This window comes from Denticeps clupeoides, unplaced genomic scaffold (genome assembly GCF_900700375.1).
Source record: "Denticeps clupeoides unplaced genomic scaffold, fDenClu1.1, whole genome shotgun sequence".
Taxonomy (NCBI): Eukaryota; Metazoa; Chordata; class Actinopteri; order Clupeiformes; family Denticipitidae; genus Denticeps; species Denticeps clupeoides.
Window position 1 is genome coordinate 147,400 of NW_021630083.1, and position 25,831 is coordinate 173,230.

The 25,831-nt window shown below is 46.0% G+C and overlaps 4 protein-coding genes across 7 annotated transcripts; 1 reads left to right on the forward strand and 3 right to left on the reverse strand.

The window, feature by feature from the left end:
- Positions 1-1,301: 1,301 nt before the first annotated feature.
- Positions 1,302-9,776, reverse strand: LOC114782431 (transcription elongation regulator 1-like). The gene is made up of 20 exons (XM_028968288.1): positions 9,708-9,776; positions 9,400-9,526; positions 8,978-9,088; positions 8,679-8,880; positions 8,367-8,603; positions 8,077-8,271; positions 7,891-8,000; positions 7,721-7,809; positions 6,472-6,632; positions 6,124-6,205; positions 5,930-6,059; positions 5,145-5,234; positions 4,880-4,998; positions 4,435-4,585; positions 3,995-4,159; positions 3,662-3,844; positions 3,412-3,591; positions 2,948-3,031; positions 2,347-2,447; positions 1,302-2,271 (listed from the first exon to the last, which is right to left on the reverse strand). Exons 1-20 carry the CDS (start codon positions 9,752-9,754, stop codon positions 2,070-2,072), a joined length of 2,766 nt encoding a protein of 921 aa, XP_028824121.1. The 5' UTR covers positions 9,755-9,776; the 3' UTR covers positions 1,302-2,069.
- A 237-nt stretch (positions 9,777-10,013) lies between these two features.
- On the reverse strand, positions 10,014-18,963 carry LOC114782432 (disintegrin and metalloproteinase domain-containing protein 19-like). Of its 2 annotated transcripts, none has more exons than XM_028968290.1 (23): positions 18,833-18,963; positions 18,329-18,417; positions 18,162-18,232; positions 17,081-17,159; positions 16,916-16,992; positions 16,558-16,759; positions 16,413-16,478; positions 16,275-16,346; positions 16,025-16,191; positions 15,854-15,938; positions 15,632-15,771; positions 15,336-15,513; positions 14,490-14,579; positions 14,132-14,327; positions 13,898-14,006; positions 13,143-13,371; positions 12,962-13,039; positions 12,237-12,345; positions 11,946-12,072; positions 11,678-11,762; positions 11,298-11,597; positions 11,091-11,132; positions 10,014-10,939 (listed from the first exon to the last, which is right to left on the reverse strand). In XM_028968290.1, the coding sequence occupies exons 1-22, from the start codon at positions 18,903-18,905 to the stop codon at positions 11,124-11,126; spliced, it is 2,631 nt and encodes an 876-aa protein (XP_028824123.1). In that variant the 5' UTR covers positions 18,906-18,963; the 3' UTR covers positions 10,014-10,939; positions 11,091-11,123. The 2 variants fall into 2 exon arrangements, with proteins under 2 accessions (XP_028824123.1, XP_028824122.1); XM_028968289.1 differs by having other exon boundaries at positions 11,091-11,135.
- An 881-nt stretch (positions 18,964-19,844) lies between these two features.
- On the reverse strand, positions 19,845-24,894 carry LOC114782456 (probable tRNA(His) guanylyltransferase). 2 transcript variants are annotated; one of them, XM_028968333.1, is made up of 7 exons: positions 24,373-24,894; positions 21,648-21,848; positions 21,135-21,311; positions 20,641-20,810; positions 20,470-20,558; positions 20,221-20,328; positions 19,845-20,073 (listed from the first exon to the last, which is right to left on the reverse strand). In XM_028968333.1, exons 2-7 carry the CDS (start codon positions 21,839-21,841, stop codon positions 19,915-19,917), a joined length of 897 nt encoding a protein of 298 aa, XP_028824166.1. In that variant the 5' UTR covers positions 21,842-21,848; positions 24,373-24,894; the 3' UTR covers positions 19,845-19,914. The 2 variants fall into 2 exon arrangements, with proteins under 2 accessions (XP_028824166.1, XP_028824165.1); XM_028968332.1 differs by having other exon boundaries at positions 23,363-24,891.
- On the forward strand, positions 23,962-25,766 carry LOC114782457 (U7 snRNA-associated Sm-like protein LSm11). 2 transcript variants are annotated; one of them, XM_028968334.1, is made up of 5 exons: positions 23,962-24,589; positions 24,844-24,983; positions 25,103-25,141; positions 25,225-25,308; positions 25,436-25,766. In XM_028968334.1, the coding sequence occupies exons 1-5, from the start codon at positions 24,157-24,159 to the stop codon at positions 25,604-25,606; spliced, it is 867 nt and encodes a 288-aa protein (XP_028824167.1). In that variant the 5' UTR covers positions 23,962-24,156; the 3' UTR covers positions 25,607-25,766. The 2 variants fall into 2 exon arrangements, with proteins under 2 accessions (XP_028824167.1, XP_028824168.1); XM_028968335.1 differs by lacking the exon at positions 25,103-25,141 and having other exon boundaries at positions 23,963-24,589.
- The last annotated feature ends 65 nt before the right edge of the window (positions 25,767-25,831 follow it).

Here is a 25,831-nt window from a genome sequence, read left to right on the forward strand (position 1 = left end):
GATAACAGTGTGGCCAGCAGCACCAACCATGATAACAGAGATGCCACCAGCACCAACTCCAACCACAACTGCAGCACTGCCATCAGCACCACCTTCAACCATGACAAAAATGCTGCCACCACCTCCAACCACGACCAAAGTACCTCCTCCACCATCTCTACCTCAAACCATGACAGTAGCACCACTTCCAGCACTGCCTCCAACGACAGCAGAGCCGCCACCACCACTTCAAACCATGACAGCAGCACCGCAACCAGCAGCGTTTCCAACCATAACAGTAGAGCCACCACCACCACATTCAACGTACAACAGCAGCGCTGCCACCGCCACCCCCAACCACGACAGTAGTGCCAGCATTATCTCAAACCAGAAGGGTAGTGCCGCTGCAACCACCACCTCCAACACCAACGGTAGCGCTGCCACCACCTTTAACTAACAGTAGTGCTGAAGTCACCACCTCCAACCTAGAGAGCAGTGCCACCGTCACATCTCCAATCATGACGGTAGCACCAGCGCCACTACCAGCTTAAACCACAAACCATGACAGCAGCGCCCCTACCAACTTCAACTTATGACAGCACTGCCACCGCCACCACCACCTCCAACCATTTCAGTAGCGCAGTCGGCACCTCCAACCACAACTGTAGTGCTGAAGTCACCACCTCCAACCTGAACAGTAGCACCAGCATCACTTGAAATTACAACAGTAGCGCGGCCACAACCACCTATGATGTTAATGCCGCCGCCACCACCTACAACCCCAACAGAAGTGCCACAATCACCACCTACATCCTCGACAGTAGCGCCAGTCGTAACTTCCGCCTGCAACCATGACACCAGCACTGCCACCTCCTCCCTCAACAACACCAGTGATGGAACCTCCACTACTCAACCATCAGACAGCGGTGCAACTCAAACTGGTGGCTTGATTATAAAATAATACGAAATTGAAACGGAACAGAATTTAGATACATTTGTTATGTTGGTTCAATGGTTTGTAGAACAGAATTAATCTGTGTTTCTGAACAGAATGTTGGGTAGAAACAATGATCTGTACATATGTGTAATTATGTAGGTAAGTTGACTAATCAGAATGTTCCCCCAAGTCTCAGGTGATGTTTTAATGGCTGAAGTAGAAAAGGGGGTAAATGGGCTGTGAGTGTGAGAGTGTGTGTGTGCATACAAATAAGCTATAACTGTATCAGACACAGTAATTTTTATGTATTTTACACTAGATATAAAATAAAGTATCTAGAATCACTCGTACACTTTATTAAAAAATACACCAGAAAAATGCAGTGTAAAAAATAGTTTGCATTTATTTCCAGTCAGTTGCTACAGAAATGTAGCAACAGCAAAAAATTACAAATTTTAGAAAATATAAAATGAATAAACTGGAGCCCCAAGTCGGCTAAACAAACTCCTAATTCAACCAGCAATAATTAAAGTACCATACAAAAAAAATAATAATGTCGCCAAAAACAGATAACAGACATGCTAAATTGACCTCACAGAGTGGTGCAGCATTGTTCACTGCCCGTCTCATTATCCATTTTTGGCAGAACGACTCCTGTAAGTGGAGACTCGGGGCAATTAAAATCCTGAACACGTCCCCTGAGATCCAGGTGGCTACGCATGGAATGTCACACACATATCAGAATTACAAAATATTACTTTAAGTATGCAGTATGTCTACACACAGTCATACTGAAGTCTTATTTCTCATTTTGTCAGTTCCCAGTTACCTACATGTTTTGGATGGTGAGATGTTGGCCTTATTTCCACTTCCAGGGTTGATTTAGGGCATTATCACCATATATCAATACTTCACGCAAAGCTTGTTTAACAGCTTAGCAGTTGCTACAAATTTCAAACCAAATTATTTTCTGAACCAGCTTGTGTCTGGGAAGAAAAACCTCGTAGTGACATGACAGCACAGTAAACCGCAGTAAAGATATGTCGCTGAATGCTATATATGTATATCTGGAGTGTGTCACTGTGAACGTAGCCAGATCTGTTCCACTGATGGGGAAACCCTGGCCAGAATTCTAGTGGGGGGGGGGTGAGGATTATTTAGTGGAACGCCGGACGGGCTCGGAGGCAGTGGGGGGAGGGGGTGGACCACGTCGGTCCAGATCTTCAATGTAGGAGATGAGGAGTTTGTGGCGTTCATCAGGGACACAGTTCAGCACCAGGTAACGTTTATCATTCTGCAAGATGTTCTCAATGTCATGCAGGTGCTGGTCTGAGTCAAACAAGAGCTTCCTCGATCTGAGAGAGAGAGAGAAAGAATAAAATATAAATAAATATGCACACAGATACACAGATACACACACACACACACACCTGTAGGTGATAAACCTGGTCTCCTTGAGCAGGGTCCTAAAGTCAGCTTTGGCCGTGATGTACTTGTCTTTGATGAAATCTTCAAACTCTCGCTGCTTCTTCTGTAGCAGACAGGCACGTTTATGATGAGTGTGTGTTTATCAGTGATGGAATAATGGCGAGTGGGGAAAGAAGAGAAAAAAAAAAGAAGAATTTTTCAGTAACGGGCAATCTTACCAATTACTGTTTTTATGGTTACAGCACTTTTATAGTTACTCACAATAACGTGGTTGTAACGCGTTACTGTAATGAAGCTCTTTTCATGCCTTGGAACTAAGTCTTTATCCGCGTCGGTAACGAGCAACTCAAATCTCATCGTCTCACGGCCAAGAACACAAGGAAGTTGACAGCAGCACATGTGGGGGCCGCTAATGTGAGCGCCGCTAATGAAGGAAGAGGGGGAGCCACGCCTTTCCCTGGTAACTAATTTACTTTATAATTCTCTAAACCAGTTACTATTCTGGAACTAATTCTGAAAGTAACTAACTAGTAACTATAGGTAATGAATTAAACTGCTGTTTATGCGTTTGTGTACATGTGAGCGGGTTGCGGTGATATGTACCCGGTCACTGCTGGAGAACTTGGTACATCTGGGATCTTCTTTAATCACCTTCTTCACTTCTTTCCACGAGGTGGTCAGTGTGATCTAAACACACAAACACAGATTATTTTAGTCAAGAAGCTTCCACAGGTGAACAGGTGCTGGTATCTAGTGCTTCATGAATACCTCTCAGTTTAAAATGGGATAAAATAATAAAATAGTGAAAAAAAAAAAAAACCACACACACATTGAATATTTTGTGTGGATTAGATTCAAATTTAATGTCTAAATACATAAACAAAGAATGCATTTATATGCTATTGCCCTGTTTAATATTTATGCTTGTTTATACATGTTGGTGTATAGTGGGAAACATTTTGGAGATTCTGGTTAAAGTCACTCAATCCCTTACACATCCTGGAACACATCATCCCACTCACTTTTCCATGTCATGACAGTTTTAGAGGACAGGTGGAGGTTCTCACCATGCTGGTCTCGTCCAGCAGCTGCCTGAAGAGCTCCTTCTTCTTCTTGGCCAGCGCCTCCACGTGTTCGTTAAACAGCTTCTCCTTGTCATCACGCTCCAGCAGGGACGCAGATTCCCACCGGTGGTCCTTCCTCAGCAGCCGGCGGGTGTCGGACCACGATGCATCAGATGAGCGAACCTGAGGAGCCGGTGGGCGGGGTTAAAGAGCGCAAAACTGACAGAATGTTGCAGGACAGGGCCACACCCACCATGTCGGACAGCAGCGCTCTGAAGTGCTGGATGGCCTCGTCGCGTTTGTGCTGCTCTCTCTCACGGTCAATCTCCTTGGTCTGCTCCGACCGAGCCCTCTGCACCTCCCGCTCACGCTCCCGCAGGCTGGCCTCCACCCGGGCCTGCTTCTCCAGCTCACGCTGCTTCTCAGAACTGAGGTTCTGAAACACAAGGGAACAAGCTGTAAACTGTGGGAGATCGTTTGATGTTTGTGTGTATAAATGTAAGAGCTGCGTTGTCTAGGTGTGTTATGAACCAGAGAACCAGAGAGGGGGTGGAGATGAATGGTGTCAGGTTCTAAGCTGTCTCACCTTGGACAGTCTCTCAATAAAAGTCTTAAAAAGCTCCTCCCTTGCTGTAGGGGTCTCGACCGCCTTGTACCGGGGGTCTGAGTCCAAACGGTCTTTTACTTTACTCCATCGCTGCTGGCCGTCCACATGCTGCTCCAACAGCAGGTCAAAGAAATCCTGTTTAATCTGAAAGACACACACAGACACTACAGTACACATAGAGACTGCTCACGACCCAGATGGGAGGTGAGAAGAAGGCAGGTTCCTTCACTAAACTCAGCCCACCTGACATTTCTTTCTCATTAAACTTTAAATATGACCTTTCATTACACACACACACACACACACAGACTTGAGCCGGTGAGGTGTGTGTATGTGTATAAAGACAGTTAATGAGTAGAGCTCCGCTTCACAGATCAATTTATAGATATTGTATTCTGACTTTAATTGGAAAATCAGACCTTCTCAACACGGTTCTTTGTGCCGTCCCGGTCCTTCTTACGCATGGCGGTGACAAACTCTGTGAAGATCGCCTCTCGGTCCTTCATCTTCTCTATGGCTTTGAATCGTGGGTCTTTAGCGTGCCTTGCGGCAAAATCACTGAACGTAGTTCTGCAGACCAAAATAAATGTGTATACACACAAACAGATCTTGAGTGGTCTGGTCCTTTACTAATCTGAATTCTTCCAGGGAGACTGTCCCTGTCACCCCAACTGTAAAACACACTGGAAAAAATGCTGTACATGTGGGAGACTCAGTTTATCTGAGAAACTTGAATGTATAGAAGAATCCATGAAATCACACAAACAAACCAATTAATTCTATGTCCATGTATCAGTGTTCTGAATGAAGAAGTGCTGTAGGCAATGAAGAACTGAGATGCCTAGTCTGGTCTGCAGCTCTTACCTGATACTGAGTTTGGCCTCTTCCAGCATCTTCTTGAACTCCTCCCTGCAGTGAAGTATTTTGTTCTTTTTCTCTCGCCTCTCCTCCTCTGCTCGTGTCTTCACATATTCGTCAAACACCTACAGTTCCAGGACAGTCATCCATGTGTATGAATATATTTAATAATTATGGTTAAGGTCGGTACGTTGAGTGATACGGGCGGGTTGTGGTTACGGTCGGCGCCGTGAGTAATACGGGCAGGTTAGGGATCTGGACACTACATCACCTGTTTCCTTTCTTTGGTATTCAGGAGGAGATATCGGGGGTCAAACACAATTTTGTGCAGCTCCTTTTCCCATGTAGAAAATGCTGAGACCTAAAAAGGAAAAAGGGAGATTCTTTCTAACTAGCAAACATTTTATACTGGTGTTATGATGCATAATATTTAAAAATGAGACTGCGAACCATGTGCATTTCTTATAAAGCGGCCTTGGGTTGTTTCTCATTGACACAGGGTTTGCACATCAATTAGCGCTGCCTGCAATAATTATTAATCTGTGTACGTCTCATCACTCCTGTCCATCAACACTAATGAATAAGGTGCCTGTCAGGGTTCCGGCCCCCTCCCCCAACGTGTCTGCACTAATTGGACAACACACAGGGTGGAACTGTGACCCCCCATATATGGCCACAGGCTATTCTGAGCAGGGGGATAGGCACCTTGATGTTTGGCCTTTTTTGATTCAAAGTCTGCTTTCATGTCCCCTGGCTTCCCTAAGGGCACAGCCCAAACCGGCCCCGCCCCACGACATTTAGAAATAAAGAACGCTGGACACAGATTAATTACAGATGACAGAAGTCACTCGTCCGCTCTAAGAGAATATGGGTAATTATGGGTCATGAACACACAAAGGTCAATTAAAAAAAAATAAAAAAAATCGCAGAAAACCTTTCAAAATGTGCAACCAGAAAAAGTGCAACCAAAAATGACCCTTACTACCCGATTTGTACAGATGTGTTGGCGTCTTTCAGCTCCACCTCTGTGTTTGTTGGGTTATTTGTGTTATTTACCGCGCGCTCCAGCAGCATGTCTCTGAACTGCTTCATGCGTGCCTCCTGGGGAACCACCGCTCTCTCCCGCGCAGCCTGGAGCTCCGCCTCCATCGCAGACTCCTTCTCAGACTCTTTATTGTCCTCTTTCCTAAAAACACTACTTGTCAGACAAAAACTAACCCACATACACAAAAAGGATGATGGGAACTTACTTCCTCTTCTTGGCTTTAGATGGATCAATCTCTTGGTGATCCTCAGGTCCTTCCTCTGGATCCTCGGGTGGAGCCACTGTAACTACAAGTCAGTTTGTCATGAATCACAATCCCCTTAAATCAATAATTACACACACATTCCACATTGTACAAGCTGAAAAGGTGAATTCTCAAACATAAACTCTGCATACTTGAGTCCTCTAAGCCAGTAAGCACAATTCTACCACATTTCTACAAATGCACAGTGCCTGTACAAAAGTGCGATGGGTCTTCAGACCATTCAGTGGTAGGTGGAGTAAAGGAGCAAAAAGAACTGAGGTCAAATCAGGTTGACCCATTCATGCTCACCTGGCTTCCGCAGACCATACAAACTTCTCTTGTGCGGAGGATCCTGTATGATCTTATCCACCTCAACAAGGCCAACCAGATCGTCTGGGCGGTCCCACTTCGAAAGGCGTGTGGTCGGGTTGTAGAAGAAGACGCGTTCATCACCGGTCCACACAACACACCTAGACAAATATATCAGTCTTGTTAGAAAAATGCTCACTCCACACAGGCAGATCCAGAGCGACTTACAACGTGCTTTCATGTTACCATCAGTGACGTAATCAGTTCTGGTTCACCAGGACTCAAACCATGAATACAATCATTTTGTACAAATATTTCACTCTGTAGTAAGGTTTTTTTTTTTTTTTTTTTTTACATAAGTCAGACTATACGAAAGCTACAAGTTAGTCTAAATACTCTCTAAAGAGGAAGGTGTTAAGCTGCCGTTTGAAAATACTCAGTGACTGAGCTGCTCTGACCTCAAGAGTAAGTTCATTCCACCACCGAGGGGCCAAGACAGAGAAAAGTCTAGACGAGTGTCTTCCTCGTACCTTCAGTGGTGGAGGGAGCAGGCGAGCAGTACTGGAGGGTTGGAGAGTGTGAGGAGCAGTGTTAGGTATAATAAGTGAAACCCCATATTTGGATCTGATGTGGGGGGGACAGCTACTGGGAGCCAGTGGAGGGAGCATAGCAGAGGTGGTGTGGGAGAATTTGGGAAGGTGCTGCTGCTTTCTGTATTAGTTATAGAGGCCGGATGGCAGTCAGCAGTAGACCTGCTTGAAGGGAGTTTTTTTAAAAGTGAAAGTGAAGTGATTGTCACATGTGATACACAGCAGCACAGCACACAGTGCACACAGTGAAATTTAACCATCACCCTGAGTGAGCAGTGGGCACCATGACAGGTGCCCGGGGTGCAGTGTGTGGGGACGGTGCTTTGCTCAGTGGCACCTTCTGATTACGGGGCCGCTTCCTTAACCACTAGGCCACCACTACCCCAGTGGAGTTACAGTAATCCAGTTGTGAGATTACTAGGGACTGAACGAGTATCTGGGTATTTATTCTCAAAGTTCGAGGAGATTTTTTTTGCAGAGCAGCTCCACATCTCCAAACTTATTTTCTGATCGACTTGCCAGGGATGTGAACACCGGGCTCCAATTAACTCAAAGGTTCACATACTTTTTCTTGCATTGTATATAAATGTGTGTGTGTGTTGTCTGCCATAGATACTGAAATGATAAAACATCTGGAACGTTAATGTAATTAGACTTACCACGGTGTGCCAGTGATGGCTGTGGTCGCCACAGGTTTCGCTTTCTGAGCTGCTTTCTCCTCTTCAGTCATCTCCTCTTCCTTCAGCTCCTACACACACACACACACACACACTCAGCTCTGTAGTTGCAGGGGTGTATGTAGTTGAGAACCCTGGAGAAACCGAGGTACCAGTTTGACAAGCAGTGCTGGGTTAATCTGGGGTCTGATGTCATGAAAGTCCATCAGATCTGCTGGGTCTGGCATCATGCTGGACTCTTTCATCTTCTCCAGACTACTTTCTACTAACAAGAAGCATCACCGTTAACATACTGAAAACTGTCAAACAAGTCATGGCAATGAACTCTGAACTCTGACCTTGATCCCTGAGCTGCATGGGCCTGTCCCAGGTGGTTTCTAGGGTTCGGCTGTTGTGGTAATAAGACTTCCCTTCTGGTGTCTTAAACTCTACCCACTCAGAGAGCAGCGGGCCAGCAGTAGTGTTGGTAGAAAGCATTGACATGGGGGGGTGCATCATGGAAACTAAAGGCGGGGCCATGCCTGGCAATATCCCTGACAGATAGAGAAATCAGTGAGCAGGTCTTTAAACAGTGTTTTATGTTGGTTTTTTTAAAACACGATGTGTACATGGTCCTGTAATAACAGACCTGGTAGAGGTATGGGCACCCCTGGCATAGGCACTCTGAAAGGCGGCACCATGATGGGCGGAAACGTGGGGACGGTGGGTCCCGTGGCACCCAGTGTTGGTGGGAGGGGGTGGGGTCCCGTTGTCACAATAGTAGCCATTGTGGGAACACTGACTGGAGCCAGAGGGGACACCACCGCACTCACCATAGCGCTGGGGGCCGTGATGACATCTGGAGGCATCTCTACAGGCTCAAGGGCTGAAGGATTGAAGCAAAATTGATGAGTGTTTGACATGCATACACAACAGTAATGGAAGCGATGAGGATATCAACCTGCGGCTGTGGAAGGAGGGCTGCCGTCCAGGTGACTGGCCGAATTCTGTGGGGAGTCAGTGGTTACGGGGTTGCCTGGTGCTCCCAGTGCGGCCGAGGGCTGGGCGCTCATCAGATGCCCGAGGTCCGTCTGCTGAATGACCTTTACACCCTCTGGCTTTGCCCAGGCCGATTCCCGTGTTCGGGCGTTGTAGTAATACACCTGTATTTATCAGTTATGACACTTACCATTTCACAGCAATAAAAAGCAGATGGAACATAAAGTACAACTAACTGTAACTTCAGTTTCCATCACATACCTTTCCCTCTGGTGTTTTGTTCTCCACCCAAATCTCTTCGGCTGGTGCTGCCACTGGTGGAACCCCTGGTGGAAACATCATACCGGGTGGAGGGGGCAGGAATGGTGGGCGCTGCAAAGGAATTTGATGAATAAGAGAAGAAATCAATTTATCAAGGTCAATAACACAAAAACATGTTCCTCAGGGAGCAAATTATAAAATTAGAAAAAAACTGACAAAAACGTGATCTGAAGGTTGCAGGTTTGAATCCCGAACCGCCACTGAGGCCCCCTTGATCACTGGCTGCCCACTGCTCACCAAGGGTGATGGTCAAATACAGAGGACACATTTCACCGTTTCACCGTGTGCTGTGCTTCAAAATTACAATCACGTCACTTTCACTGTTATCTACAGTCCATGATAATTACATCGTACATTATTACCTGTACTGGGGCGGCCATTGGCGGCGGCATTCTGGGGTCAAAGGGAAGTCGGGTGAACGGGGGTCTGGCCGGCGGCGGTGGTCCCCGCATCAGGCCGAACTGCGGGGGGAAATGTGGCTGGGCCATGCTGCAGATCAGACAACACAGCGGGTCAGCGGACATCCAGCACAAACAGCATTCCGTTTCCTTTAACAAATACCAGTTCTCATGTACAAGACGAAGCGAAATGAAACCCCAATCGTTCCGTAAAGGGGATTAAAAGGCCGCGGGAAAAAAAGAATGTTTTAAAAAGAGGTTTATAAGATCACCCGCTGCCATTGAGCCCAACGCCGTCTGCTTCTATCAGTTCCGCCATTACGGGAGAAAACAGCGTCTGATTGGACGGCGACACGCCAGCGTCCTGCCACGCCAGTGGTCAGATGAATCACGTGGTCAACTTTTCGAAGACTGTTATTGGCTGATGTTTGGCTGTAAACGTAACCGATCTCAGGACACGCTTAACAAGTCGATGAAGTTTAAATCGTTAAGAAAGGTTTTTAATGAACTGATTCTGGAACAGAGAAAGTCGGATCTGGACGAAAATGCGCTGAATGTAGTTAAAGAAGCACTGAAGGCAACGTCTGCAGCTTTTATTGTAGGTGCAAGTGATAAGGCAGAGTACAGTACAGCTGAATCAAAATATTAAAGTGCACAGCGTTAAAACATCATGATATAAAACTACAGAAATGGTCCAGTTGACACCAGCCGTAAGCACCATATTGACAGTAAAGTCGAGGCCATTCTTGTACGTACATCCCCAGGGTGTGGTGGAGGTATTCATGTTGTCAATTACTAATAATTAACCACTGGTTTCAGGAAATATTCCTGAATATGTGAACATGGCCAAGGTAAACATGCGCAGAGATGAAGTTCATATTCACAGTTTCAGCCAGGAAACACACTTTGTTCCTGAGGTCCCATTATGGACAGGCCAGGTAGGTAATAATGAGACGCTGGTTTACTGTGCATTTAGGCACAGACGCCACACCAACATACTGTCCAATCGCCGTTCAAATATGCATTAAAATATGCAAAACAACAATACAGAATTCAAAAGTGATATTAGACTTCCCCAGGCTTCTTGATGTGGGTAGACATAATATTACATGAAATGATTTGGCCAGATTTATAGGTCAACGCTTAGATTTAGTGAAAGTGAAGCGATTGTCATTGTGATACACTGCAGCACAGCACACAGTGCCACAATGTGTCCCATAGTGAGCAGTGGGCAGCCATGATTTCGGGTCCACTAGGCCACCACTACAGATACCAAAAGTCTCTCAGAGTGACTTGACAGTGTAGGTACTGATGCCACCTACAACATCCCAGCGCATCAAGATATACGACAAATACCGCTGTGCTGATACGATGCACATTCAGCTGCCACAGCAGCACAGTTTGGGTGAAATTTGCACTAAAACCACATTTCAAACGTCGTTTTTGAACAGCAGACCAGTCATCATGTCCAGAATTATTGATAATGCCACAGATGTGTCTTTGTCTGAAACGTACAAAAATGGAGATACCTGGATTATTCTTTACTTTACTTTACTTTACTTTACTTATCAGTAAATAATTATTTAGCAGTAAATATTATTTATTCAAAGTTATTAATACATGAACCCATGTTAGCAGAACCCGTCTACCATTACCTGGTTTTAGTTTGTCCAACAGGTGGCAGCATTTTAAACGTCCTGCTGTGGAGAAGGATTTTATTATAGTGTTCAAAATTAGATGTACAAAATCATCAAAAGCTGTTACGATGGCAGCTCTGCACCAATATGGATGCAGTATTAGTTGTACTTCTTTTCGAATACAGCAGTAATACAGCAGCGCTGTGAGAAGGCGGGGTCACTCACCTGAGCTGGTTTAGGAGAGGGGCATGGGGGCGGTGGGCGGCTGGGTGGAGGGGGGCGGTATTTAAGAGGTGCAGAAGATGGTGGAGTGTAGAGAGAGAGGGGCGGGGCTTGTGCTGGAGCTCTGAACTGGGGTGTGGCTGGGTGTTGAGGGCGGGTTTTGAGAAGGTGTGGCTGTTCTATCTGAGGCTTGTGAGCAGGTTGTGAGGTCTGCATGTTGCCTGATGAAGCGTAAACAGGGATTGGTGGCGGCTTCACTGCTGGTCGAATGATGGAGTGGGCGGGGCTTGAGTGCTGACGTGCCTCGAGACGAAACACAGGGAGTTACAGGAGATCTGCTTCAATTAGCTGCTTTAATTAGTTTCATTACATGTCAGTGCTACCTGTTCAGATCTGTCTGGTTCTGCACTCTTCAGCTGGTACGTGGGGTTGGAGTGACCGTGCGTGACAGAAGAAGAACCTGAGGGGCTGGAGAAACACACACAGTGAGTTCAAAAGGCACACCATCATCAGTAGTAAAGGACATGGTTAGATTGAATGTTTGAATGGATAAATGTTTTTTTTTTAATGATCAGTAGAACTTGACAGGGAGGGTGTGGGACTATATGTTTAAATCTTCTCAATGTATATTAAAGGTTGAAGAAACATTACTTGACGTCAGGCCCATGATTGGCAGGTCTTTTTAGTAGGTGGAGCTTATGCTTGTAGAACCACCAGAATCCCAATCCCATGATCCCCAGAAAGAGGAGGAGGAGTAAAATGACAGGAAGTAGGTTGTCTGTGGAAGCAAACATTTGTTCTATAATACCAATATCTCTTTATGTAAATCTGATCAACTGGACTGAAATAAAGTCATGACACTCAAAAAGACACATCACTGTCATATTCATAAACATCCCTGCTATTTCATAGAGTAAGCAGCACCAATAACTCAGATCTTACAGGTATGAATGACCGGGCCACTGTCCTCGCTGCCTCCAGACCCCCCCGTGTGGCAGTATGGTGGCGCCCAGCCCGCTTCACAATGGCAGTTGTGGTTATTGTTGCACCGCTGTGAAGAGTCACAATCATTACAGATTAAACTGTAACAGAGCGTCTTAACTGGATGGTAAATATGTGTATATCAGACAACTGTAAATATCAGTTTTATGGATGTTTTGCTGCTTTACTCAATATTTCAGAATCTGAATTGCATTTAATTCTGGTTGATATACAATATAGTCTAATATCTTCAATACAGAAAAATACAATAATACCACAACAGCATTCAAACACCTACTTATACACTCAAGTTCTTAACAAACACTTAACCAACACCAACAGGAAAGGATATTAATGTACAGCCCTCATTGGAGATCATTTACAAAAAATGCCTAGATCTCTAATATATGACTGCAATAATCTGTCTATGCTGTATCTCGCTCTTCACTAGGACTGTGACTGACGGGTCCATTCCTGGGTGATCCAGTGGTGACCAGAGTACGGCTTCCCCTTTTTCAGGGAATGTGCCACTGTCACCTTTGGCTGCTGTTCTAGTGTCAGCCGCTTTCTGCTCATATTGTAATACGTGCTGTATAAATGAAAATGGATTGATTACGGTATGTTGATATGTGTTTGTAGTGTGTGTGTGTGTGTGTGTTTGAGAGAAGAGTGAAATAACTCCATACACCATGTCCGTGACATTTACTGCTGCACTCATTCTCTTGTAGGAAAGAGGCATTCCTGCATTCTCCTTCAAAACAGACCTAAAAACACACAGAGATATTTCATGTAGTGCAGTTATGAATAAAAACCATATGGAATGAGACACAATGTGAAGTGATCACTGGTGAACTATGTTTGCTTCACCCCATTCTCAGCACACTTGGTCCCGGTCAGAACCAGTCCCGGGTCCAGGGTGTCGCCCGGCCCCGCCTCCGCCCCGTCGCCCTGCAGGATGACTGGTTGGTACACGTGTGTGCCCTTACACAGGATGGAGCGTGTGTTTATGCGGACAGTGGTGTCGATGGCCACGGCATTGGTCTCAATGGGACTTGTTGCTGATGTTACACACTGGATCTTTCCACACATAGCATCTCTAAGACAAACACGCACAAACACACACGATTCAAGTTTTACAAGAGCTTCAGGAGAAGGAAGGGAAAAATGACAAATTACAGGAAATGGATAAGAGAAGTGAGGAAGATGATGGAGTAGAACAGTACACAATGAAAGGAACAGCACACGGTGACACAGTGAAATGTGTCCTCTGTATTTAACCATCACCCTTGGTGAGCAGTGGGCACCATGACTGGCGCCCGGGGAGCAGCGTGTGGGGACGGTACCTTCATCCAGGGGACCTCAGTAGCACCTTGGCGGATCAGGATTCCTTCTGATTCCGCTTCCTTACCTGCTAGGCCACCACTGCCACCAACATATTTATATATATTGTTGACTTTTGTGCATGAGACACCATCAACCGGAATGAAATTCCTTCTATGTGTTCTTGGACAATAAATGCGATTCTGATTCTGATCAGGTGATTAAGTAGCTGACTATATGGCCTGATTATACAAGATATATGTGCTTTTGAGAACAGGCTGTGTAGTTGTGTGTGTGTGTACCTGGGAGAACAGGCTCTGTAATTTCCCATCAGGTCTTTGCCGCAGTTTCCATACAGATTTCCAGCCTGATTCACTTCCGTAAAGCAAACATCAGGAGCAGGACGAGCATCTATCACACACACACACACACACACACACACACACACACACACACACACACACAGACAATTAGCTAAGCACTGCACACAGTGCACAACAGCCAACTGAACACTCATTAGTGTGTGTGTGCTGTACCTCGGCCCCACAGTAACACACACTGTGATTCCAAAGACAGGCACATGCCTGTGTAGCAGTAAGCCCCTCCCCCTGCACACCTCGCCCCATCCAGCAGGTAAAAGTTAGCTGGACACGCCTCAGACTTTCCGTCACAGTACTCCGGGAGGTCACATGGTCCCACGGGTGGCCGACACAAGTCTCCTGGTGCCTTCAACTGCAGGACAAGTGAACAGGGATCACTGGACCAACGTTAATATTCGTTCATGTCCATCATATTCTTGGACCACGGGAACTCCACCCAAGCGTCAGTATCAGCAAAAACCAAACAAATATCTGACCATTTCTGTTCCTGTCTGGGTGTGAAGGTGAACTGTACCTTACAGTCATGACAGCAGATCCCATGGGCGCATTCAGCACCGGCCTTCAGAGTGCAGTTACCAGCATTACAGCAGGGACTGGAGCATTCCTGACACACACACACACACACACACACACACACACACCAGAGAGGGGGTCTGCTGTTACAGGACAACGGTCTGTTGTTGGATTATTCTCTGTGTGTCTGTCTTTTGTCAGTTTGGGCCTGTCAGTCATGACAGACAACTTATTCTTGTTTTTGGCCCCTGTGGGTATCCGTTGAAGGCGAGTCGAGGCGAGGTGCACAATTTGACATATCGAATGTGTCAGTGCTGCCAACAGGTGTTGGGAGAATCAGGAAAAACACGGAAAACTGTGGTAAAAAGGCTGAAAACCCACCCGTTATGTTTATCGCCTCCACGACAAGTCAAAAACTAAAATGACCTTTTTTACTTTATTTTTATGAATGCCCGCACTTATTCAATTTTTTTCTGGACTTTTGGTTTCTTGTTACGTAAAAGTGAAGTGATTGTCGTTGTGAAACGCACCAGCACAGAACACGGTGACGCAGTGAAACGTGTCCTCTGTATTTAACCATCACCCTTGGTGACAGTGGGCACCATGACTGGCGCCCGGGGAGCAGTGTGTGGGGACGGCGCTTTGCTCAGTAGTACCTTGGCGAATTGGGATTCGAACCGGCAACCTTCTGATTACGGGGCCGCTTCCTTAACTGCTAGGCCACCACTGACCCACAATGACTGCTTGACACATTGACATGTATTATTAACATTGACATTAACACATTGATACATTTATATGTAAAGCAGCCAGTACTGTGACACAAACACACAATCACAACTCTCACCTCTTCCTCACCGCAATCACACTCCTCCCCCTCCTCCAGGTATCCGTTGCCGCAGCGACGTCCCTCCACCATCATCCGTGTGTTGGGGGAGTTGAAAAGGCATTTCCCGCCTCCAGAGTCTAAATATCGCTGGAGCTCTCGCTGGTTACAGGAATTAAAGACACGGGGGAACGGATGCCTGAACACACACACACACACACAATCCTTACAATCAGTAGTTAGAGGGACAGTCCCCCTGGAGACACACAGGGATACAGTGGTAGTAAGTGGTCTTCTGGTTCAGAGGCCTCTCTCACCCTGTAGCAGCGGCCATGATGCAGCCTCCATCTGCCGGGTCGGCCTGGCAGCAGCTCTCGCTGTCGTGGTTCATGCCAAAATTGTGTCCCATCTCGTGGGCAACGGTCGCAGCCACGCCTACAGCGACTTCGGAATGATCCTGACACACAGAAAAGGAGCGAGAAGCTACAGCCGGGGCCTGACAGTGTGAGAGTGTGTGTTTGTGTGTCTGTGTGCTGTACTGAGTTGACTCCTCCTGATTGGTACTCGGAACACATGGCTCTGAGGGGCGCCAGGCCAATGGTGGAGGCCTGGAAGCGCAGACCCCTGCGGACACACACACACTTTCAGATGTCAGGACGCCAACTGACATGATTACATTGAGAGTTGTGATTGGCCGCTGACAGACGTACGTTATGAGCTGGGCGTTGTCATTGGGCAGGCGGCGCAGCTCTGTCTGTCTCCAGTGCAGGAACGCTCCCAGGGTGCTGTACGGGTTTTCCGAGACAGGGATCTTGTCCCGATCTGACCAGATCTCCAGGCCGATGAGAGCCACTCGAATCCTCAGGGTTCTGTAGAACTGAACACACACACACAGACATGCAGAACTATGTTTGTGTGTTTACATGTGTAGTTGTGCGTATGTGTGTGTGTGAGACTCACCTTATCGACCAGGTTGGCTGCTTCCAGCAGCTTCATCCTCGTTCTGTGCAAGTCCCGCCCCTGATTTACAAACTAGACACAACATCATCAGGATGTGGCTCCGATATTCACACACAAACACACACATACACACGGTACCTCAGCATAGTCTGCCACTATCATCAGTTCGACATATTTCATGTTTCTGCTGATGTCCCGCCTTTCCTGCAGGAAACGGTTCAACTTTTATTTCCCAAAATGCAACACAATGCCATATTCAACGCACCAACACACACACTCTCACCCTCATTCCCCAGTGTGTGTGAGCCATTCCACCAATGAAATCTCTCAGAAGGCGCCTGTGATTCTCGTTGTCATGGTGACGGCTGCAGCTGTGACACAAGTTCAGGTCCTGAGTGTTGAACACCGCGTGACCTCCAGGCTCCGTCTGGTTGTCCAGTGGTTCGATGAAGAAACTCACACTGCTGTTTAGCACAATCACACCCCTGAGAAGAGAAACACACTCAGCTGGAGTGGCCAGGAACAAGTGTGTGTGTGTGTTTATTTGAGGTTCTCCACACAGCTGCATCTTCTCAGCTGCTCTGGATCTGGTGCTGAACTGTGTGTGTGTCAGCCTGTACTCTAGTGCCTGGTTGTGTTACCTGAGACCAGAGCAGCTGCTTACAGCAACACTGGAACCATCAATGTTCTGGACAGCACCGTGGTAGAAACAGTGATCCTGCAACACACACACACACACACACACACACCATGTTGTATGGAGTCGGGGACGAGTTGTATATTTTGTGTTGGTTTGCAGGACCCACCCCTGCAGCACGCGTAGAGGCGTGTCGGCCGCCGGTGGGACTGAACCAGACCTCCTGATACCCGGGAGAGAAGAGACCACTGGACAAAACAAGAGGGATGCTCAAAACTCACACACACACACACACACACACACACACACACTTGCTATCTCCCTCTCTCTATCTTGCACAGACACACTCTTTATGTAATACTGATGCATCAAGGTTTCTAATGGCAGAAACTGGACTGCACAGAGAGAGTGTGCACGTGTGTTCTGTCTTGAGGGGCAGTGTGGGAGGGGACCCCTAATCGGAAGGTTGTGGGTTCGAATCTCTAACTGAGATGCCACCGAGGTCCCCTTGATCAAGGTAGCGTTACCACACACTGCTTCCGCCTGTCATGGCTGCACCCTCAGGTGATGGTTAAATGCAGGGGACACATTTCACTGTGCTGTGTTGTGTCACATGGGACAAATAATCACTTTCAAACCTTCACTGAGAAATTCATCACACACACACACACACACACACACACACACAATGCTTTTATCTTAATGACAAGATGTGAGTGGTGTAGAGCAGTAATCCTGTTAAGAGATGGGTGTGGCTTTGCTGAGTCAGTGTCTCTCTTTCTCACACACACACACACACACACACACACTGTTGAAATATTTCAACATTTGCTCTGTGGTGTGTGTGTATGTGTGTTCTTCAGATGAATCTCCTGTAAATCATGGCCTGAAAGGGGGCGTCACCTATACTTTGTCATTGACCTCTGAACTCTGCTAAGCCTCTGTCACCTCACTTTCAAACACACACAAACTCTGTGACACTGGGCCATTAGCTGTCACCACATCTGAGTAATGCAACGCTCAGTGCCAGCTTCTGGATAAAGCATCGCCCTAGCAACAGCTACTCCACCGTGTGTGTGTGTGTGTGTGTGTGTGTGTGTGTGTGTTAGAAGCTGAATGCCAACCCCCAGTGTGGAATTCTGGGTGTGTAGAATGCATATGCCCCGCCTCTGAAAAGCTCGACAGACTCCGCCTCTCAGAGAGTTTTGTTCTGCTGACAGTCAGAAAGATGAGAAGATGATTCTACTCACACATTCTTGTGGAGGTCCAGAACGAGTTGCTCCCCTCCAGCCCTGATCGCCACCTCCACTCTGGAAGGGTGCTGGAGGTGCGGCGCCCACCACAACAACAAATAAATACAGTTTCATCATCGAAGGACGAGGGACGAGGGACATAAAACCAGAGTAACCTTCGCTACCTGCTCACCAGCTGACCTCTGAACTCTGGGCAGCTGCAGCCACTGGGGACGTGTGACCTCATACGTTCCATCATTCGTTTGGAGGGTCACTGCACACAAAACAACCACCTTGACAGTGTACAGTGTCTAGATGTCCAGTTCCATTGATGACCATCCACAACCAACCTGAAACCGCTTCAATATGAAGGAACCTCAACATGTTTATTCCGTTTTATGGAATTTTCTATAACATTTTTGATATATTTTGAGTCAAATGTCGCTCCTCTGTGTATGATTATAAGTGCACTCTGGTTATTATGCTGTATTATAAGTGCTAATATTTCAATATTTCATCAGTTTGCAGCATTTGTACACAGAAGCCGAACTTATCCGGAAAATGTCCGGAGTTCTGAGGAGCACAATGCCAATTCCAAAAATTAAATAATCTAATTTCTAATAAATGCATCGCTCTCCGTCATTCCATGGCAGAAGATGAGGAGATGAGAGCAGGGATGCTCTTCCTACCTCCACCAGCGCTGCATCTCCAACAGCAGAAAAACAGCAGATAAGAAACAAAGAACCGGAGTCGCGGAAACATGATGAGCAAAGCAACGCAACGCAAAGAAACGCAACGCGCGGTCCTGCAGCGCTGATCAGACGCGTCGCCCCGCCCCTTTCAGCGTCATCCAAAAAGACCCCGCCCCTCAACGCTTCCTCACGGTCACACAGCATCGTATTTTTAATACATTTACCTCAATAACCTCAACCTCGTCATTATGGCGTTCTGTGGGTACAATTCTGAGGAGATTTGAAAACGCTGTGAATTCATTGCACATGTACTGTATGTACGTAAATCAATAGATAGACATTGGAGGAAAATCACGGACACTGTCGTTATTTTTAAGGCGCCAGGCTGGTGTCACCAGGTGATGGTGGTTTCCAGTGGTTGCTGATCGGGATGGTGATGGTATTTCCACACGATAACGACCCCAAACCCATCACCAGGATTAAAGAGACTGAGGGAAACTGCCGGTTGGGTGACCAGGTGTCAGATCTTGTATATTAAAATATGTCCTGGTCATTTATCTGCCACTAAACACCAGCACACAAGATGCCTGTACCTCATGCAAAAACTCAAATCTGTAAAAAACAAAGGTGTGGCAAAGTTTAAAATGTGCCTTTGGCACATTCTGTTAAATTGTTAACTTGTACATATATACAGATACATATTTATGTTATTTTTTGTGATGCTATTACCTCTGTTTTTGCTGTTATTACCTTCTGCTTCTGTCCACTTTCTGTCATGACAAGTGCAATTTCCCACTTGTGGGACTAATAAAGGTTTATCTTATCTTATCTTAAAAAGGGGGAGGAGCCTGTAGGCATGACTGACAGCTCTCGCAGTCCTACCGTAGGACCTAACATGAAGCACAGCATGCTGGTTCTCCCGTTCTACAGGTGTGTTTCTAAAAACCCTGAAAATGTTCTTGATCTGATGTCACCTAGCTCTGCACCTCAGGCTCAATTAAGAAGCAGGTTGAGATGAAAGATTTTATTAGAAGGCGATCCTGTTCCATTACAGTCTGACAACATCTGGAATGCTGGAATCAGTCGTCTGGTTCTAGAATATCTGGGTGTTCATCCCAGAACTGGTCCCCAATGATGTCACAGTGGTGGGTGGTGACTTGTCGCCTGCTGCGTGTCACCAGCACCTGCCTCTCATCCCCATTGGAAGGTTTAATCTTCTTTGTGGAAGCCTCGTCTGTCTGTAAAGCCCAAAAAACAAAGAATGAATCGAATCCCACTTTCCCACCAGATCTTATTTCTGAACATGCATCGCTTTCCACTGAGATCAGTGCTTCTTATTCATGGACCAATCATCCCATTCCTGTCCTGCAACAGGACCGACTCACCCGCCCCCACAGCAGCGTGGTCCCTTTCCGGTAGGCCGATGGCTCATTGTTGTAGTTGATGTTAAACTCGGAGAACAGGAGCTCATTTTTATCTGCAGCCACGGTGCCCTGGTCAGCAGCAGAGTTCACCGTAGGGTAAAGTTTCAGAAGAGTGGACGGTAAAAAAAAAGGAGGTTTGGATTTATTTGTGATCATGTGGCTGAACCTCAGGAACCCTGATCATCTGGGATAAAGCATACTTCCTCCTACCTTCAAGCGCTCTTCAGCCTGTGCGGTAGTGCAGCCGCCCCTCTGCACCAGAGCCCAGAATGCCGTGTTGTACAGGTTGTTGATGTGGCCTGGAGATGTTGGACAAAACAAAACAACATGAAGATGTCTGGACCCCACCTGGAACCTCTAACTTCTAACAGGATTTCTTACAGTCAGCCTGGCGCCAGCTCAGGTAGTCCCTCAGGTTGCGGTTGCTAGGATACAACACCACACGCCCGTCAAAGCTTGGGGGGTGGAGTAACGGCTGGTCAGAGAAGAACTCCCCCCAATAAAAGACATAACTGGACGAGAACTGAGACGCCACATGAGTCATCAGTTTACTGCAGGAGGAGAAGGTTTTTTTTTTGTTTTAATGTTTCTGCTTGTACCTCATCAAACATCAATATTCCAGATTTCTACATTTCCCTCCACCAAGAAAAGTCTGGTATGTCTGCATGTTAGACAACCGTCAGTTTAGCTCTATATCTGCTGTGATCATTTTATCTCACTACGTTCTAGTTAGTGACAGGAAAATGATTCTTGGATCTACAGTATTTATAAATCCAGTTCATTTTATTAAATATCAATTCATTTTGTAGTCTAGCAGTCAGCTTCCTGTTAGTTCTTCACCACTTCCTGTTTGTAATTGGGATGGTGGGGATCACCTTGCTCTCCTCCTGAACCAGGTGCTGGAGCGTTTGAAGACGAAGCTGAACTCGTCGCTCTGACCGTAAGCAATGTTGATGTCCTCCAGCTCCTCCAAGACAGAGGTGGCACTTCGGACCATAAGGGCCAAAGCTCGATCATCATTGGGCTTCAAGAAGTTGTGATCTTCTGCAAACCTGCCAAACACAACCAATCATCATCTTTGGCATCAAGCATTTCATAGCAGGACACTCATAGCAGGTGCTGGGTTTATACTGGTCTGCATCCTTTTATCTGGTCACACTGGTGCTGGGCGATACTGATTCAGCAATGCGGCCGTGACAACATCTGTACCTCGTGCAAACTTCTAACGTTGATGTGACCACATCCTTCCCCTTTCAGCTGATAAACTGTGTTAAAAAAAACCAACTCAACTTTACGATACTTCCTGACGGGGCATTTCATCTGTCATACTAATATTCAGGCCTTGCACTGGGATCTTGATTATTTCTCCTCACATTAAAATTTCTTACTTATGAAAGTTGCGTCCATCCAGTCGGACCACAATGTAGCAGTTCCGTAGGCATGTGTCATCAATCTCAAAGTTCCGCACGTACTCAAATTTACTCTTGGCCATCCTGGCACTCAGGGAGATCAAACGATCTGTGTGTGTGGGACATTTATTTAGAAACCTTCTCAACAACGTCTGGGTTATCAGTCTCTGCATATGGATTCTGTAGAGAAAAAATGATATGATATCAATTCACACACTCAAAATTTTACACAGAATCTGAAACTGGATTCATGGCAGACATCCTTCTCCTCAGAAGGTATACTGATATCAGTTATCATTATCAGCGGTATAAACAGAGTATAATATACATTTACCCAAACAGGAGAGATTTTTATTACACCAGCATATTTATTTATAAGGCACAAACAAGGAGCTGACCATTAAAATAAAAAATTAATTAAATTACCATGAACAGGACAGAATAAAATAAGAGAAAAATATGCAGCAATTTGAATTAAAAAAGGGGTTAAATAAAACAGAAAATATTTAAGACAACAAAGAGTTCAGAAAGGACTGCATAAGAAACCACATAAAACACTGCATAAGAACTCCGTACAAGAACCACGTCACACTGGGTTAAAAACAAGGGTGTAAAAGTGAATATTTAAATGAGACAAAGGCCCTGTCACCTCTGTGCTTGTAATGAGAGACAAATAGTCTGGTGTCGAGCCATTCAGTGATTTAAAAACTAATAAAATAAATTTTAACACGAACTTAGACAGGGAGCCAGTGTAGTGAGTCTAAGATCGAGGTTATGTGATCTCGCCTGTTTGTACCAGTGAGAAAACGTGCAGTTGCATTTTATACTTTGTAGAAAGCATGAAGTCACTTGAAGAGCTCAGACACAAATATAAACTTAATAAACATGTCCATAAGTACCTTTTATATATAAAGAACAGAAAGGTGTGCTTGGAAAACCTCAACAAACACGAGTTGATGAACGTATGTTCAGGGACCATTTAAGAAAAAGAATCCTTTCAGAAAATTGTAACTTGCTAGTATCGCAATCAACTGAAAATTCATTGTGTAAATTGGATGCATGGAGAGCAGATTTAAAACATGGCAGACTGTATGTATCAAAGTGTTAGGTAACTACAATACAAATGGCTAATGCGGACATATGTAACACCAGAAAAACGTAATAGATTTATCAAAAACATCCCTGTTTCATTGTGTCTGAGAGTGTAATAAAGCTAAAACATTTTGGGAGGATCTGCGGGTTGTGATGGAGAAGATGATCTCTAAACCAGTCCCACTGGACCCAGTTATAATAATAAGAGCTGGTGGACACTGATGGACCTCAGTCTGTTAAATGCAAAGATGTATAGCAATGTTATGGAAGAGGACAAATGGACCTAAAATCACTCTTATGGACAAGGCAAATGATATAAAGACTTGTGTTTTAAAGGGGAAACATGAAATCTTTGATGATGTAATTCATCCAAAATATAGATCTGTCTGAAGAGATTGAGGATAACGGAGTAAATGGAAAAACTAGTCTGAATTTGTGTTGACTGATACCAATGGGAGGTAAGTGTGTTTGTTGTGTTTTATTCATTATCTTTATACATTTCTTAGTATGTATCTCCTTGTAAATAGATCACTGCGAGTGTCACCAGTATGAAACAGTTAGCTGACTGAGAAAGTGTGTGTGTGCATGTGTGTGTAACATACGTGTAATCAGCGTGACCTGAGTCCCATTCGGCTTCTCAGTTTCCTTTTTCATTGCGGTCACAAACAAAATCTGTCGTTTCTGGACGATATATACAAATGTGGAACATATAGAACGAACAAGGTGTCGGGTTCAGTACAATCCTGTTTACAGAACTCACACGAGAACCGCGGGGGCCCGTAACGTAAAGGGCGCCGACGTGCTACATCGACCCTCTTCAATGGTTCCGACACCGACAATTATCTTATAAAATTCTATTACAAAAATCTGTATAAAATACAAATTCAGGTGCCCCCATGTCATTGTAACAAAATACATCATATACATTTTACCAGCTGCAACGTGATTTTTTTATGTAGTCTGTATTACTGCTTATTGTCCGTTTCACGGTGTGGTGCGCGGAGACGACTTGATTGATAAAGTGTTAGATTTGCGCTATCTAATGATGAAAATGCATTAACACGTCCAGATAAAACCATCCATGTAAAGTTTTATCCCACTTACTGGACTAATAAAGGATCATTTTTCAAGCCCGGCTGATATCGCAGAATCAGACCGAAAAACTGATCTCAGACCAGTGAAACAGCTGCAACTCTGAAAGAGTGCCGTGTAAACACAGACTCAAACTTTGGTTCCGCTACCACGTTATTGTTAACCGTGTTGCGTTTGCACGGCAGGTGTTGCAGGTTGAACACAACGTAAATACTTCAAACAGTTCACAGTCTCTGTTCACAGTGAAAACAGAGTGCAGAACCAACAATAATCCCCTCCAACTTGGTCTGCGGGGCATTCAAACATGGAGGAGAGTGCAGAGAAGCTCCCCAAACCCGGTAGGAATGACCAGCCGGAATCCATCACTGCTGCACCCACGGCCGGCCCGATCCCCGACGATGACCGCGCCGGGCGTTTGGACATCGGCTCGGAGCGGTTTGACCCCCTCCTGGCTCTCTATTCCCCCACGATGGATCTTCCCTTCCCCAACATCAAGCGCTTCAACAACGTGGCGGAGTACCAGAGCTTCCTGAAGGGCGGCCGGGGCCGAGCGAAGCCGGAGAACGTGGAGAAGAAGCTGCGGAAGGCGCGGGCTGCAGCTCCGGACCCGGAGCGCCTGGAGAGGCTGAGGAACCTGATCATCAAGCCAGAAGCAGCAGAAGAACCGGGATCCAGCGGAGATAAGAGGCGCGGACGGAAACAGCGAGCCCCCAAAAACGTCCTGACCAGGATGGCCGGTCCGTACTGCTGGAGTTCTGATGTTCCTCCTCAGTCAAGTTGGCAGGCGGTTCTCCACTTTCACGAAGTTCACACGTTGCCTTTTCAATTGCTGCAGCCGATAAATTGTTAAAAAGCTAAACCGTGCAGAGTAAAAACGAGTGAGAGAAAGTTCTATGAATGCAGAACTCCTCCCTGCCAGCTTGACTGGGGTCTGAACCCTGAGCTGCTACAGAGTCAGAAGATCTGAAGAAGTTGTTCTTCTGTTTTGCAGCTCTTGCCGGCAGTCCCCTCGGAGAGCTGAACCGCTGCATTCAGGAGAAGATTCGCATCAAAGTTCACATCCGCACCTTTAAAGGGCTTCGGGGGGTGTGTTCCGGGTTCATCATGGCATTCGACAAGTTCTGGAACCTGGTAAACCTTCACTTCTCTTAGTAACTGGTGGCATTTCAGTAAAATGACAGTTAACCACCAGTCACAAGCTCAAACCTGCTTCAGACGAGGTTTAAACTCCTCTCTCCCACGTATCGAAGAACGGATGGGATGCACCCATAACTGTAGTCGTATTGAAGGCAAGACACTTAACCCTGAGTGTGTAGGATAATAGAAGATGTTCGGAGATGTTTCCGCGTGTAACTGTGTGTGTTCACACCAGGCGATGGTCGACGTTGATGAGACGTACAGGGAACCGTTGCTGGGGGAGGCACTTTACCACGAGAAAGCTCTCACCATCACACGGGTAACAGGTCTTATTTTACAGAAGTGTCTGCATGCTGCTAGTTTAAAAATTATACGCTTCAGACTACAGGTTCAAAGGTCAAACTTTGTTAACAAGAGAAGTAAGGATATAAAATGCCATTCTCTAGCTTTTTGAGAAGCTGAAAGTACAGGAGAGCCAGGAGACCAGCAGAGCGACAGGTCCAGACCAGCAGGTGGGACAACATGGACCCCCGTATGGGAGGGTCCACACTCGGCACCTCAACCAGATCTTCATCCGGGGTGAAAACGTGTTGTTGGTTAATATCCCACCGACTTGACCACGCCTGCTATGAGATGTAATGACCGAGTACCCACGTGTGCACACACACCCATGCAGGGTGGAGCCTTTAACCTCTCCAGGTAGGTCAGGTCTGGGGAGGTCTGTTGTATCATGTTGATACGTATTGTCGAAATGGAAATAAAGTGCAGAATGTTCTACGGTTGTCTCCAGCGCTTCCTTCACCCCCTTTTTATTCTTCATTAGCAACGCTTCAGGACTAATT

What these genes read in the sequence shown, in the direction of transcription:
- LOC114782456 (XM_028968333.1), bottom strand. Translation starts at nt 21,841, where the DNA reads ATGCAGAGACTGATAACCCAGACGTTGTTGAGAAGGTTTCTAAATAAA. An exon ending in GAGCTGGCGCCAGGCTGACT is followed by an intron (nt 20,559 to 20,640) that starts GTAAGAAATCCT and finishes CAACATCTCCAG; the next exon opens with GCCACATCAACAACCTGTAC. An exon ending in CCACGCTGCTGTGGGGGCGG is followed by an intron (nt 20,074 to 20,220) that starts GTGAGTCGGTCC and finishes TGGGCTTTACAG; the next exon opens with ACAGACGAGGCTTCCACAAA.
- LOC114782431 (XM_028968288.1), bottom strand. Translation starts at nt 9,754, where the DNA reads ATGGCGGAACTGATAGAAGCAGACGGCGTTGGGCTCAATGGCAGCGG. An exon ending in GTATGGTCTGCGGAAGCCAG is followed by an intron (nt 6,206 to 6,471) that starts GTGAGCATGAAT and finishes ACTGACTTGTAG; the next exon opens with TTACAGTGGCTCCACCCGAG. An exon ending in ACCAGGTTTATCACCTACAG is followed by an intron (nt 2,272 to 2,346) that starts GTGTGTGTGTGT and finishes TCTCTCTCTCAG; the next exon opens with ATCGAGGAAGCTCTTGTTTG.
- LOC114782457 (XM_028968334.1), top strand. Translation starts at nt 24,157, where the DNA reads ATGGAGGAGAGTGCAGAGAAGCTCCCCAAACCCGGTAGGAATGACCAG. An exon ending in CGTCCTGACCAGGATGGCCG is followed by an intron (nt 24,590 to 24,843) that starts GTCCGTACTGCT and finishes TCTGTTTTGCAG; the next exon opens with CTCTTGCCGGCAGTCCCCTC. An exon ending in TCGACAAGTTCTGGAACCTG is followed by an intron (nt 24,984 to 25,102) that starts GTAAACCTTCAC and finishes CACGTATCGAAG; the next exon opens with AACGGATGGGATGCACCCAT.
- LOC114782432 (XM_028968289.1), bottom strand. Translation starts at nt 18,905, where the DNA reads ATGTTTCCGCGACTCCGGTTCTTTGTTTCTTATCTGCTGTTTTTCTGC. An exon ending in GACAACGCCCAGCTCATAAC is followed by an intron (nt 15,939 to 16,024) that starts GTACGTCTGTCA and finishes GTGTGTCCGCAG; the next exon opens with GGGTCTGCGCTTCCAGGCCT. An exon ending in AATCAGGAGGAGTCAACTCA is followed by an intron (nt 15,772 to 15,853) that starts GTACAGCACACA and finishes TCTGTGTGTCAG; the next exon opens with GATCATTCCGAAGTCGCTGT.